We start from the raw sequence: 15,644 nt of genomic DNA, 5'->3' as shown, positions 1-15,644 counted from the left end.
CAGATTGGAAGACCTCAAATGTAACACCTCTGTTCAAGAAAGGAGGTAGACAGAAAGCTGGAAACTACAGGTCTGTTAGCCTAACATCTGTCATTGGGAAATGCGTGAATCCATTATTAAAGAGGGAGTAGCAGGACATTATAAAACAATAATGCAATCAGGCTGAATCAACCTGGTTTTGTGAACGGGAAATTGTGTTTGACGAATTTGTTAGAGTTGTTTGAGGATGTAACAAACAGGGTGGATAAAGGAGACCCAGTAGAAGTTGTGTATTTTGTGACGGAAATCACACCTGCCAAATGGAAACCTATTAATTTTGTCATATGGGACACTACTTGAATCTTTTTTACTGGACATTGCACATAACTTATTTAAAAAGACAGAGCTGAATAGCTGAAAACACGGTTGCACCGTGGCATTCTGAGAGACAGTTGAATAGAGAGACAATGGGAGTGCTCACTGATTCAATTAACAAGATTGATCTGGGCAATGGTGATAATTAACATTCTTTGTCTGTGTAAGAGCCAGAACTCTTTCTCTACACCTCCCCACCCCCGACAGAGTGTGACTGGAGAACTTTGAAATCCAACAACCCTCCAGAAGATGCTGTTTCAAACAGAGGGTCACATGACTTATCTGCTGATCACACTGGGGGCTTTTTTGAATTTGTGCCACACAGAGAGGAATCGGACTGCAAGTTGTGAACCAAGGAGGAAGGTCTCCCTCTCTCTGTCTCTCTCTCAAACAAAGTCCTAGGGACCCACGGTAGCAGCTTAAGCGTCAAGACAAAGCACCTCTTCAGCCTTCTGGTACCAGAAGGGCCCCAGCGAGAACTCCAAGACCTTAACTTCAATTGAGGACATTGTATCAAGGACATGACCATCCAGTAACCGAATTCTATTTATTGCCAACTCTACTTCAACCCCTTCCCCCTTAATTCTTTCTCCCCCTCTGTATCTGTATGTGTGTTTATACCGTATGCATGCTAGCGTGGTTGCATCGCATATTTTAGTAATTTTAACCGAGGTAGAGTGATAAGGCTAATAAACTTACATCTTGTTTAAACCTAAGAAAACCTGTCTGATTGGTTCATTTGCAATTACATTTAGAGAGCAGTGAGCAAAGGTTCACTGAGATGGTAATCTAAAAACGTTGTGTTTTAAAAGATGAACCCTGTTACGGTCGAACCAGGAAAGGGGCAAGAGGGGAGCCTGACCCCTTCCTCACTCAGTCGTAACAGAAATTTGAGGGCTAGTGTCCAGATTGGACCCACAGACAAATGAGAAATTGGAATTGGGAAATCAAATTGATCCCAATCAAAAAGAGAAAAGACATCAATACAGGTTTTCTTGTGGTTGTGTGTGCTAGAATACCAACATGTCTGTGAACGCAGCCAGTAACTCCCCAAGCCAGGATGAAGTAACTTGGGAAAAGTTTAAAGGCACTGTCTGTGGAAGAGTTGAGAAATATGGCCGGGCAGTGTGGGATCATTTTCCGTGCCAGAGCTAAGAAATCGGAACTCTGAAGACTAGTGGCCAACCAATTTTCCCTCGAACCCGAAGAATCAGAGGCAGGGTTAGAAATAGAGTCAGACAGAGCAATGTTAGCTAAGATACAATTGGGACAAAGGAAACTTGAATTGGCAGACAGACAGAGAGAGAGAGAGAATGAACCTTCCAGAAGGAACAGGAGGAAAGGGAGCTGAGATAGTTTAGAGGTACAGCACTGAAACAGGCCCTTCGGCCCACCGAGTCTATGCCGACCATCAACCACCCATTCATACTAATCCTACACTAACCCCATATTCCTACCACATCCACACCTGTCCCTATATTTCCCTACCACCTACCTATACTAGGGGCAATTTATAATGGCCAATTTACCTATCAACCTGCAAGTCTTTGGCTGTGGGAGGAAACTGGAGCACCCGGAGGAAACCCACGCAGACGCAGGGAGAACGTGCAAACTCCACACAGGCAGTACCCAGAATTGAACCCGGGTCGCTGGAGCTGTGAGGCTGCGGTGCTAACCACTGCGCCGCCCCTGTAGCTTGAATTAACTAGAGGGCGACAGAGTAACTCCAGTGAAAGCCTGGCCAATATGTAGAATACAAGTAATGCGGTGCTGTGTGCTGAGTTTTAAAAAGTTTTCCCAATTGATTCCAAAATTCAACGAGGGAGACTTGGAAGCATTTTTTGTATCTTTTGAAAAGCTTGCTAGACAGTTAAAATAGCTGGCCGAGAGCTGGATACGATTCCTGCAAAGCAAGTTAACCAGAAAAGCCCAAGAGGTTTATTCTCTGTTGCCAGATGAAAGTTCGTCAAATTATGAACTGACTGGGGACCTGAGGGTAGACTCAGTTGGGACAAAATCAGAAATGAAAATGGAAGGCAGAAAATTAATGGATAAGTCTGGAAAACAGATGAAACAAAGGTTCGATAATAGAAAAAAGAGTTTGGCAGTGCTCAAGGGCATCTATTTAAATGCAAGGAATATAGCAAATAAAGCAAATGAACTGAGGGCACAGATAGACACGTGGCAGTATGATATCATAGCTATTACAGAAACATGGCTTAAGGAGGGACAGGAATGGCTGCACAACGTTCCTGGTTACAGGGTTTTCAGACGCGATAGGGAGGGGGATAAGAAAGGAGGGGGAGTGGCAATTTTGGTCAAGGAAACTATTACAGCTGTGAGGAGGGATGTTATGTTGGAAGGTTCATCAAATGAGGCCATATGGATTAAGCTAAGCAATACAAAAGGGGCAATCACACTGCTGGGAGTGTATTATAGACCCCCAAACAGTCAGAGGGAGATAGAAGAGCAGATATGTCGGCACTAAAATAAAAGCAAAATACTGCGGATGCTGGAAATCTGAAATAAAAACAAGAAATGCTGGAAATAATCAGCAGGTCTGGCAGCATCTGTGGAGAGAGAAGCAGAGTTAACGTTTCAGGTCAGTGACCCATCATCAGAACTGTTTAGGGCAGCGCAGTGGTCGGCACTGCAGCCTCACAGCTCCAGGGACCCGGGTTCAATTCTGGGTACTGCCTGTGCGGAGTTTGCAAGTTCTCCCTGTGACCGCGTGGGTTTCCTCCGGGTGCTCCAATTTCCTCCCACCACCAAAGACTTGCAGGTGATAGGTAAATAGGCCATTGTAAATTGCCCCGAGTGTAGGTAGGTGGTAGGGAATATGGGCTTACTGTCGGGTTAGTATAAATGGTCGGCACAGACTCGGTAGGCAGATAGGCCTGTTTCAGTGCTGTATCTCTAAATAAAAAATAAATATGTAGGGAAATCTCTGAAGTGCAAGAACAATAGGGCAGTAATAGGGGATTTTAACTAGCCCAATATTAACTGGTATAGTTTTAGTGTGAAAGGAATTGGGGGAGCAGAATTCTTGACGTGCATTCAGGAGAACCATTTTGTCCAATATGTAACAAGTTCAACAACAGAGAGAGCAGTTTTAGACTTAGTTTTAGGAAATGAAGCTGGGTAGGTGGAAGGAGTGGCAGTAGGAGAGCATTTTGGTGGAAGTGATCATAATTCAGTCAATTTTAGCATAATTATGGAAAAGGACAGAGATAGAACAGGAGTTACAGTTCTCAATTGGGGAAAGGCCAATTTTACTAAACTGAGGAGTTATTTGGCCAAAGTGGACAGGAAACAGCTACTGGAAGGTAAATCAGTGTCAGAACAGTGGGAAGCATTCAAAGGGGAGTTTTAAGGTGTTCAGAGTAAAAACATGTTCCCACAAAGAAAAAGGGTGAGATGGCCACTTGTAGAGCCCCATGGATGTGCAGGAGCCTACCCAGTAAGATAAGGCAGAAAAAGAAAGCTTATATCCGACACCGAGAACTCAATACTACAGAAAGCAGAGAGGAGTATAGAAAGTGGAGGGGTGAAATCAAAAAGGAAATTAGGAAAGCAAAGAGAGGGCATGAAAGAATATTGGCAAGCAAAATGAAGGTGAACCCAAAGGTGTTTTATCAATACATTAAGAATAAGAGGATAACTAAGGAGAGAGTAGGGCTCATAAAAGACCAAAAAGGTAACCTATGTTTAGGAGCGGAAGATATTGGTATTGTTCTGAATGCTTTGCGTCTGTCTTCACAAAAGGTGGGGATGATGCAGATATTGTAGTTAAGAAAGGAGTGTGAAATATTGGATGTGATAAACATAGGGAGAGAGGAAGTATTAATGGGATTAGCATCCTTGAAAGTTGATAAATCACCAGGACCAGATGAAATGTATCCTAGGCTGTCAAAAGAAGCAAGAGAGGAAATTGCAGAAGGTCTGACTGTCATTTTCCAGTCCTCACTGGATACCAGTTTGGTGCCGGCGGATTGGAGATCTGCTAACATTGTACCTCTGTTTAATAAAAGGAGCGAAGGATAGACCGAATAATTACAGGCCAGTCAGTCTAACCTCTAGTGGGAAAATTATTGGAATCTATTCTGAGAGACAGGATAAACTGTCACTTAGAAAGGTACAGGTTAATCAAGGATAGTCAGTGTGGATTTGTTAAGGGAAGATCTTGTTTGACCAACTTGATCGAAGTTTTCGAAGAAGTAACAAGGAAGATAGATGAGGGTAGTGCAGTTGATGTTGGCTGCATGGATTTTAGCAAGACTTTTGACAAGGTCCCACATGGTCGACTGGTTAAAAAAATAAAATCCCATGGGATCGAGGGAAATGCAACAAGGTGGATACAAAATTGGCTCAGTGGCAGGAAACAAAGGGTAATTGTTGACTGGAGGGCTGTTTCCAGTGGCGGGGCTGTTTCCAGTGGCGTTCCGCAGGACTCAGTACTGGGTCCCCTGTTTTTTGTGGTATATATTAACGAATTGGACTCAAATGTATGGGGCATGATCAAGAAGTTTGCAGACGACACAAAGATTGGCTGTGTGGTAGATAGCGAGGAGGATAGCTGTGGGCTGCAGGATGATATTGATGGTCTGGTCAGATGGGCAGAAAAGTGGCAAATGCAATTCAGCTTGGGGAAGTGTGAGGTGATCTTTTGGGGAGGTCAAACAAGGCAAAGGAATACACGATTAATGGGAAAACACTGAGAAGTGTAGAGGAAGTGAGGGATCTTGGAGTGAATGTCCACAGATCCCTGAAGGTGGCAGGACACGTTGATGAGGTGGTTAAGAAGGCATATGGAATCCTTTCCTTTATTAGGCGAGGTATAGAATATAAGAGCAGGGAGGTTCTCATTGGTTAGACCACAACATGAGTACTGTGTGCAGTTCTGGTCACCTCATTACAGAAAAGATGTAATTGTACTAGAGAGGGTACAGAGGAGATTTACGAGGATGTTGCCAGGACTGGAAAAATGCAGCTCTGAGGAAAGATTGGATAGGCTGGGGTTGTTCTCCTAGGAACAGAGAAGGCTGAGGGGAGATCAGATTGAAATGTACATTATTTTGAGGGGCCTGGATAGAGTGGAGGTGAAGGGTCTATTCATCTTAGCAGAGAGGTCAGTGACAAGGGGGCATAGATTTAAAGTGATTGATAGAAAAATTAGAGGGGAGATGAGGACAAACTTTTTCACCCAGAGGGTGTTGGGGATCTGGAACTCACTGCCTGAAAGGGTAGCTGAGGCAGAGACCCTCAACTCATTCAAAAGTAGTCTGGATATGCACTTGAAGTGCTGTAATCTGCAGGGCTACGGATCAAATGCTGGAATGTGGGATTAGAACAGGTGGATTGTTTTTCAGCCGGCACAGACACGATGGGCCAAGTGGCCTCTTTCTGTGTCTTAAACTTTCTATGAGTCTAAAAATGCTATCATCGGGGCACATGAGCTAGTGCCAGAAGCCTACCGCCAGAAGTTACAAACCCTCCGGAAACAGTCTGATCAAACTTACTTGCAGTTTGAGAGGTGTAAGCAGCTGGCTTTTGACCAGTGGTGAGGGCTGTTAAATTACAGCCCACGTATGAAAACCTCAGAGTTTAATTCTCGAGGAATTTAAAAACTCTCTTCCCCTCTCCATAAAGACCAATGTGGAGGAACAAAAAGTACACAGAGCCAGGCAAGCCGCAGTTCTGGCTGATAAGTTTGCTCTAATATACAAGTTGGTTCCCCAGAGGAAAATCTTTCCTCGTCAACCCCAGAAATCTGAAAGGACAAAGGATGGGAAAGTGATCGGATCCCAAACAGTCCTGGGAGAGAAAGAAAATTTGGACACACAAGGGGCCCTCCTCCAGCTAAAAAGAATAAAGTTGAAAGCAGGAGTGAGACCCGGAGACCCATGTGTTTCCATTGTAATAAGGCAGGTCATCTGAGAGCTGCCTGCTGGAAACTATGGGGAAAGCCTGTAGGGTTAATCAGGGCACACCCGCTCAGTACAGGAGAAGGGACCCTGATGGAAAGCCCAGCCCAGCAAGCTGTGGCTTTAACTGCAGCAGCAGTAAGACCCAGAAAACATCCTATTGCAGGTGCAGGAATATTTAATAGGATCCCTGAAGGTTAGCAGGATTTTGTATCTGAAGGGTGAGTAATCCCATACCCCTCGATTGGGGAAAACAAGCCCATTGTAATACTTAGGTATACAGGGGTCACCAGATCCATTTTGCTGGGAAAAGGCCTGACTTTTCTCCTAGAGTGTGCAGTAAATACCAGATTGGTGGTGAATGGTATTGGAGGGCAGTGCATGCTCGTACCTTGGAATGCAATCTAGTTTCGGGACCGGTGACCGTAGGGATTGTCCCTAGTTTGCCGTGGACGGGGTTGACCTGCTCCTAGGTAATGTTCTGGTGGGGGCGAAGGTAGTAACTTTCCCAATAGTGAAAGAGAGATCGAAGGAGGTCAGAGAGGCAGGGCAGTGGCACTGCGGTCCCCTGCAGTTCCCCTGAATGTGTAGTGACTCGGACCATGGCCAAACCAGCTCCCCCAGCAGAGACTGAATCAGCAGTACCGACAGATGACCATGTGGTCTGTCTGTCTGAAACTTTGTTTGGAAAGTTAGAGGACTCAGGGAATGGATTAAATGGATTTTCCCTAGCTGAGGCTCAGTGAGCCGACCCAATATTGAGAAAGTTAGCACAGGTTGCCCAGACAGAAATGGAAGCACAGGGAGTCCCTGATTTCTACTGTTTAAAGAATGAGGTACTGATGAAGAAGTGGCATTCTCCTCACAGACCTGAGGACAAAGAGTGGACAGTTATTCACCAGTTACTGGTGCCACAGAGGTATCGGAGGGATATATTAAGAATGGCCCAGGAGTTGACAATGGCTGTAAATGTCAGTATATAAAAAAAAATAAAGCCGCATAAGACAGTTTGACTGGCCAAAAATTGGCAAGTCATGTTGCAGCTGTACAGAACCTTAGTTAGGCCACACTTAGAATATTGCATGCAATTCTGGTCGCCACACTACCAGAATGACGTGGAGGCTTTGGAGAGGGTGCAGAGGAGGTTTACCAGGATGTTGCCTGGTCTGGAGGGCATTAGCTATGAGGAGAGCTTGGAAAAACTCGGATTGTTTTCACTGGAAAGACTGAGGTGGAGGGGCGACATGATAGAGGTTTACAAAGTTATGAGCGGCATGGACAGAGTGGATAGTCAGAAGCTTTTTCCCAGGGTGAAAGAGTCAGTTACTAGGGGACATAGGTTTAAGGTGAGAGGGGCAAAGTTTAGAGGGGATTTGCGAGGCAAGTTCTTTACACACAGGGTGGTGAGTGCCTGGAACTTGCTGCCAGGGGAGGTGGTGGAAGCAGATACAATAGCGACGTTTAAGAGACATCTTGACAAATACATGAATAGGAAGGGAATAGAGGGAAACGGTCCCCGGAAGTGCAGAAGGTGTTAGTTTAGGCAGGCATCAAGATCGGCGCAGGCTTGGAGGGCCGAATGGCCTCTTCCTGTGCTGTACTGTTCTTTGTTCTTTGTTCAATACTCCTAAGGGTTCTGCGATTTACTGTATACTTCCCATCAGTATTAGATCTTCCAAAATGCATTACCTCACATTTGTCCAGATTAAACTCCACCTGCCATTTCTCCGCCCAAGTCTCCGACCGATCTATATCCTGCTGTATCCTCTGACAATCCTCATCACTATCCGCAACTCCACCAACCTTTGTGTTGGCCGCAAACTTACTAATCAGACCAGCTACATTTTCGTCCAAATCATTTATATATACTACAAACAGCAAAGGTCCCAGCACTGATCCCTGCGGAACACCACTAGTCACATCCCTCCATTCAGAAAAGCACCCTTCCACTGCTACCCTCTGTCTTCTATGACTGACCCAGGTCTGTATCCATCTTGCCAGCTCACCTCTGATCCCGTGTGACTTCACCTTTTGAACCAGTCTGCCATGAGGGACCTTGTCAAAGGCTTTACTGAAGTCCATATAAATAACATCCACTGCCCTTCGTCAATCATCTTCGTCACTTCCTCAAAAAACTCAATCAAGTTCGTGAGACACGACCTCCCCTTCACAAAACCATGCTGCCTCTCGCTAATAAGTTCATTTGTTTCCAAATGGGAGTAAATCCTGTCCCGACGAATCCTCTCTAATAGTTTCCCTACCACTGATGTAAGCCTCACCGGCCTCTAATTTCCTGGATTGTCCTTGCTACCCTTCTTAAACAAAGGAACAACATTGGCTATTCTCCAGTTCTCTGAGCAAAGATTCACTGAGATGGTGAGCTAAAATCATTGTGTTTTAAAGGATAAACCCTGTTACAGCCGAACCAGGAAAGGGAAAAGAGGGGAGCCTGAGACCCCCTCCTCATCCGGTTGTAACAATTTGGATTTTCAAAAGGCATTCGTTAATGTGCCACATAAACAGTTACTACTCAAGATAAGTCGTACAGCATAGAAACAGGCCCTTCGGCCTACCGCGTCCATGCCGACCATAATGCCTATCTACACTAATCCCACCTGCCTTCATTAATTCCATATCCCTCTATACCTTTCTCATTCAAGTACCTGCCCAGATGTCGCTACTGTTCCTGCCTCCACCACCACCTCTGGCAGCTCATTCCAGATACCCACTATTCTTTGTGTGAAAAATTTACCCCTTTGATCCCCTTTAAACCTCCTCCCTCTCACCTTAAATCTATGCCCTCTAGTTTTAGTCACCCCCACCATGGGAAACAGACTCTGGCTATCTACCCTATCTATGCCCCTCATAATTTTATATACCTCTATCATGTTCCCTCTCAGCCTCCTTCGCTCCAGGGAAAACAGACCCAGCCTATCCAATCTCTCTTCATAACTCAAGCCCTCCAAACCAGGCAACATCCTTGTGAATCTTTTCTGCACCCTCTCTAGTTTAATCACATCTTTCCTGTAGTGCGGTGACCAGAACTGTACACAGTACTCCAAATGCGGCCTAACCAACGTTATGTACAACTGTAACATGACGTCCCAACTCTTGTACTCAATGCCTCGGCCGATGAAGGCAAGCACGCCATACGCCTTCTTCACCACCCTGTCTACCTGTGTTGCCACTTTCAGGGAACTATGTACTTGCACCCCAAGGTCTCTCTGCTCAACAACACTCCCCAGGGCCCTTTCAGATAGGACAATTTCAGAGCAGGGAATGAGAGGCAGAAAATTAGCAAGTGACTCTGAAAGACAGAAGAAGCAAAGCTTAAAAAGATGTCTCTTTATATATCACTATATAACTATATGTGAAGAGAAAAAGATTAGTGTGGGTCACTTAGTCAGAAAAGGGGGAATTTATAATGGGGAACAAAGACATGGTAGACGAACTAAATTCATACTTTGGTTCTGTTTTCACAAAGGAGGAACAAATTACCTCCCAGAAATGTTGGGGAACATAGGGTCTAGTAAGAAGGGGGAATTGTAAGAAATCAGGATTAGTAGGGAAATGGTGTTAGGGAAATTGATGGGATTGAAGGCCGATAAATCCCCAGGGCCTGATAATCTACCTCCCAGAGTACTTAAGGAAGTGGCCCTAGAAATAGTAGATGCATTGCTGGTCATTTTTCAAAATTCTATAGACTCTGGAACATTTCCAACAGATTGGAGGGTAGCTAATGTAACCCCACTATTTTAAAAAAGGAGGTAGAGAGAAAACGGGGAATTATAGACCGGTCAGCCTGACATCAGTTGTGGGGAAAATGCTTGAGTCCATTATAAAAGATGTAATAGCAGAGCACTTGGAAAACAGTGACAGGATCGGACAAAGTCAACATGGATTTACGAAAGGGAAATCATGCTTGACAAATCTACTGGAATTTTTTGAGGATGTAACTAGTAGAATAGATAAGGGAGAACCAGTGGATGTGGTGTATTTGGACTTTCAGAAGGCTTTCGATAGGGTCCCACATAAGAGATTAGCCTGCAGAATTATAGCACATGGGATTGGGGGTAAGGTATTGACTTGGGTAGAGAACTGGTTGGCAGACAGGAAACAGAGTAGGAATAAACGGGTCTTTTTCCGAGTGGCAGGCTAAGACTAGTGGGGTACTGCAGGGATCGGTGCTGGGACCCCAGCTATTCACAATATATATTAATGATATAGAAGAGGGAATTAAATGTAATATATCCAAGTTTGCAGACGACACAAAGCTGGGTGGGTGTGTGAGCTGTGAGGAGGATGCAGAGAAGCTCCAGTGTGATTTGGACATGTTGAGTGAGTGGACATGACAGATGCAGTATAATGTGGATATACGTGAGGTTATCCAATCTGGTGGCAAAAACAGGAAGGCAGATTATTATCTGAAAGGGGGAGGTGCAGCGAGACCTGGGTGTCCTTGTGCACCAGTCGCTGAAAGTAAGCATGCCTTCACGTATAGAATTATGGGCGGCGCAGTGGTTAGCACCGCAGCCTCACAGCTCCAGCGACCCGGGTTCAATTCTGGGTACTGCCTGTGTGGAGTTTGCAAGTTCTCCCTGTGTCTGCGTGGGTTTCCTCCCACATGCCAAAGACTTGCAGGTTGATAGGTAAATTGGCCATTATAAATTGCCCCTAGTATAGGTAGGTGGGGATGTGGTAGGAATATGGAATTAGTGTAGGATTAGTATAAATGGGTGGTTGATGGTCGGCACAGACTCGGTGGGCCGAAGGGCCTGTTTCAGTGCTGTATCTCTAAAACTGAAACTAAAGAAGGCCAATGGTATGTTGGCCTTCATAGCGAGAGGATTCGAGTACAGGAGCAGGGATGTCTTGCTGCAATTATACAAGGCCTTGGTGAGACCATATCTGGAGCATTGTGTGCAGTTTTTGTCTCCTTATCTGAGGAAGGATGTTCTTGCTATAGAGGGAGTGCAGAAAAGGTTCACCAGATTGATTCCTGGGATGGCGGGACTGACGTATGAAGAGGGATTGGGTTGATTAAGCTTGTTTTCGCTAGAGTTTAGAAGAATGAGAGGGAATCTCATAGAAACCTACAAAATTCTAACAGGACTGGACAGACTAGATGCAGAAAGGATGTTCCCGATGGCGGGGGAGTCCAGGACCAGGGGTCATAGTCTAAGGATAAGGGGTAAGCCATTTAGGACTGAGATGAGAGATTTCTTCACCCAGAAAGTGGTGAACCTGTGGAATTCTCTACCACGGAAAGCAGTTGAGGCCAAATCATTAAATATATTCAAGAAAGAATTAGATATAGTTCTTAGGGCTAAAGGGATCAAGGGATGCGGGAAGTAAGTGGAAACAGGTTACTGAGTTTGGATGAGCAGCCATGATCGTATTCAATGGCAGATCAAGCTTGAAGGGCTGAATGGCCTACTCCTTTTCCTATTTTTCTATATTTCTATGTTATTGTTTGGAATTCTCTTCCCCAGAGAGCTGTGGAGGCTGGGTAATTGAATATATTGAAGGCCGAGTTATGACAGATTTTTGATCTGTAAGGGAGTCGAGCGTTATGGGGGACTGGCAGGAGAGTGGAGTTAAGGCCACAATCAGATCAGCCATGATCTTATTGAATGGTGGAGCAGGCTCGAGGGGCCAAATGGCCTTCTCTTATTTCCTACGTTTTTATCAGAGAGACAGGTAGTGGGATTAGTTTGGGATTGGTACACAGCTATGGGGCGGGAGCAGGGCAGTGGAATTAGTTTGGATTGTGGTATGTAAGTCCTGCTTTGTTTATTACTCCAGGAGCTGGGGAACCTGAAGCGCCTCGTCTGCCTGGATGTTTCTGATAATAAACTAGAGATGCTTCCCAATGAGATCAGCGGATTGGTGGCACTGACTGATCTGCTGCTCTCCCAGAACCCACTAGAGTCTGTACCGGATGGCATTGGTGAGTGCAGTGCATGGGTTAGGGTGCAGGGAAACCTGATCCTTGGGAGGGGGGTGCGGGGACCCCTGGTCCATGGTGAGGAGGTGTTCCCCGTCCAGGGGGAGGAGGGTGTGGCAGCCCCCGCTCCACGGGAAGGAGGTAACCCTGGTCCACGAGGTGAGGCAGTCCCGCTCCCTGGTGGGCAGGTGGGCGCGGGGACCCCGGTCCATGTTGAGGGGGTGGCATGGGGACTCGTAATCCATGGGGGCAGGGGTGATGATGCCAAGAATAAATGAGGCTGCTGCCTGACCTGTGGTGCTTGACGGGTGGAGTGTCCAGCAGCTAAGCCGAGTCCTGGGTTTGGGCCTGTCTTGGAGTTTTCAGACTGACGCTGTTTGAGGTCTTGGTGTGGTTACAGGTCAGCTGAAGCAGTTGTCCATTCTGAAGGTGGATCAGAACCGGTTGACACAGCTAACAGAGGCGGTGGGGGAGTGCAGCCATCTGACAGAACTGATCCTCACTGAGAACCTGCTCACGGTAAGTGGGCTTCTGACTGAGCTGCACACTTGGGCTGTTCGGTAGTCACACATGTTGTGTAATGTTCCTGTCCCAGTACAGTCGGACTGGCTGCAGCTACAGGTAAAGCTTTGGGCAGTTTGATGCAGAAGCCTTAGGTCGTAGCACTACTGCTTCAAGTCATATAGTTTTCAGTTGAATCCCAAAAACCTGAGTTCAAAATCCATATAGCCCCTCATTGAACTGCTGAGGGAGTGCTGCACTATCAGGTGGTCAGTACTGAGGGAGTGCTGCACTGTCGGAGAGTCAGCACTGAGGGAGTGCTGCACTGTCGGAGAGTCAGCACTGAGGGAGTGCTGCACTGTCGGAGGGTCAGCACTGAGGGAGTGCTGCACTGTCGGAGGGTCAGCACTGAGGGAGTGCTGCACTGTCGGAGGGTCAGCACTGAGGGAGTGCTGCACTGTCGGAGGGTCAGTACTGAGGGAGTGCTGCACTGTCGGAGGGTCAGCACTGAAGGAGTGCTGCACTGTCGGAGGGTCAGCACTGAAGGAGTGCTGCACTGTCGGAGGGTCAGCACTGAGGGAGTGCTGCACTGTCGGAGGGTCAGCACTGAGGGAGTGCTGCACTGTCAAGAGTTGCCCTTGTTTGAATGAGATGTTAAACTGAGGTCCTGTCTGGCCTCAGATGGATGTAAAGGATCCTATCGCACTATTTGAAGAGCCGGGGAGTTCTCTTCGATCTCTTGGCCAATATTTATTTAATATATGGATATCCTGAGAATGTGAAAGATGCTAGAGCAATGCAAGTCTTTCTTATCTGGGTTAATTTCAGACACTCCCCAAATCTATTGGAAAACTGAAGAAACTGACAAACCTAAATGTGGATCGGAACCGACTAGTGGCATTTCCAGCTGAATTGGGAGGCTGTGTGAGTTTAAATGTGCTGAGTCTTCGTGACAACCGGCTAACTCATCTCCCCCCTGAACTGGCAAACGCATCTGAGATTCACGTACTGGATGTGGCGGGTAACAGGTAGGCCTATGGAGTTACAACAGAAATCTGGAAACAGAACTGAGAGTCGTGTTACACATTGATTGCAAACAGGACTGTGTGTGGAGTTATACTCTCGTCCATGCGTGTACGGTGCCCCTCTCATCCCTGTGTATTCAGTGCCTCTCTCCTCCCTGCGTGTGCGGTGCCCCTCTCGTCCCTGCGCGTAGGGTGCCCCTCTCGTCCCTGTGTGTACAATGTCAATAAGATACAGATCAAAATTGCTTGTTGGGTTAGGAGTGGGTATGCTTGTAGGTGTAACTCTTTAAATAGATATAAATGTGTGTGAACATTGGCTCCAGATCTCCCTTCACCAACTGGTTTTCTGGAGTATAATGTGGTAACATTGGATGGTAGCCTAAAGGTAAAGGTTGGTAGCTCAGAAAAAAAAAGAGAGAAAACTATAATCCAAGTCGCTATTGTGAAAAATGGCAGAAAGCAAGTGTAAATTGTCACGGCTTTTTTATTCATTCATAGGATGTGAGAGAGGAGGCAGAGTGTGGGGGGAGGGTGGCAAAGAGTCAGGGGGGTAGAGTGCGAGCGAGAGAGAGGGTAGAGTGCGAGCGAGAGAGAGGGCGGCGTGCGAGCGAGAGAGAGGGCGGCGTGCGAGCGAGAGAGAGGGCGGCGTGCGAGCGAGAGAGAGGGCGGCGTGCGAGCGAGAGAGAGGGCGGCGTGCGAGCGAGAGAGAGGGCGGCGTGCGAGCGAGAGAGAGGGCGGCGTGCGAGCGAGAGAGAGGGCGGCGTGCGAGCGAGAGAGAGGGCGGCGTGCGAGCGAGAGAGAGGGCGGCGTGCGAGCGAGAGAGAGGGCGGCGTGCGAGCGAGAGAGAGGGCGGCGTGCGAGCGAGAGAGAGGGCGGCGAGCGAGAGAGAGGGCGGCGTGCGAGCGAGAGAGAGGGCGGCGTGCGAGCGAGAGAGAGGGCGGCGTGCGAGCGAGAGAGAGGGCGGCGTGCGAGCGAGAGAGAGGGCGGCGTGCGAGCGAGAGAGAGGGCGGCGTGCGAGCGAGAGAGAGGGCGGCGTGCGAGCGAGAGAGAGGGCGGCGTGCGAGCGAGAGAGAGGGCGGCGTGCGAGCGAGCCAGTGGGAGGGAGCAGAGTGCGAGAGAGAGGGTAGAGTGCGAGTGAACGAGCGAGAGAGGGCAGAGTGCGAGTGAGCGAGCGAGAGAGGGCAGAGTGCGAGTGAGCGAGCGAGAGAGGGCAGAGTGCGAGCGAGAGAGGGCAGAGTGCGAGCGAGCGAGGGCAGAGAGCGAGCGAGAGAGGGCAGAGAGCGAGCGAGAGAGGGCAGAGAGCGAGCGAGAGAGGGCAGAGAGCGAGCGAGAGAGGGCAGAGAGCGAGCGAGAGAGGGCAGAGAGCGAGCGAGAGAGGGCAGAGAGCGAGCGAGAGAGGGCAGAGAGCGAGGGAGAGAGAGAGGGCAGAGTGCGAGCGAGGGAGAGAGAGAGGGCAGAGTGCGAGCGAGGGAGAGCGAGAGGGCAGAGTGCGAGCGAGGGAGAGAGAGAGGGCAGTGCGCGAGCGAGGGAGAGAGAGAGGGCAGTGCGCGAGCGAGGGAGAGAGAGAGGGCAGTGCGCGAGCGAGGGAGAGAGAGAGGGCAGTGCGCGAGCGAGGGAGAGAGAGAGGGCAGAGCGCGAGCGAGGGAGAGAGAGAGGGCAGAGCGCGAGCGAGGGGGAGAGGGCAGAGCGCGAGCGAGGGGGAGAGGGCAGAGCGCGAGCGAGGGGGAGAGGGCAGAGCGCGAGCGAGGGGGAGAGGGCAGAGCGCGAGCGAGGGGGAGAGGGCAGAGCGCGAGCGAGGGAGAGGGAGGGGGCAGAGCGCGGGAGAGGGAGAGGGCAGAGCGCGAGCGAGGGAGAGAGGGCAGGCAGAGCGCGAGCGAGGGAGAGAGAGAGGGC

The 15,644-nt window shown here is 48.2% G+C and overlaps 1 protein-coding gene across 1 annotated transcript in view; it reads left to right on the top strand.

Annotated features, from left to right (window-relative positions):
* Positions 1–15,644, top strand: part of scrib (scribble planar cell polarity protein) — a 542,315-nt gene that overhangs the window by 64,477 nt on the left and 462,194 nt on the right. The window contains exons 8-10 of the mRNA XM_068016616.1: positions 12,084–12,228; positions 12,626–12,744; positions 13,555–13,754. Coding sequence (XP_067872717.1) covers positions 12,084–12,228; positions 12,626–12,744; positions 13,555–13,754 — 464 coding nt within the window. The remainder of the gene's footprint in view (positions 1–12,083; positions 12,229–12,625; positions 12,745–13,554; positions 13,755–15,644) is intronic.

This window comes from Heterodontus francisci, chromosome 2 (assembly GCF_036365525.1).
Source record: "Heterodontus francisci isolate sHetFra1 chromosome 2, sHetFra1.hap1, whole genome shotgun sequence".
In the NCBI taxonomy this organism is placed as follows: domain Eukaryota; kingdom Metazoa; phylum Chordata; class Chondrichthyes; order Heterodontiformes; family Heterodontidae; genus Heterodontus; species Heterodontus francisci.
The sequence above is the reverse complement of the archived record's forward strand: the minus strand, read 5'-3'. Positions and strand labels throughout refer to the sequence as shown.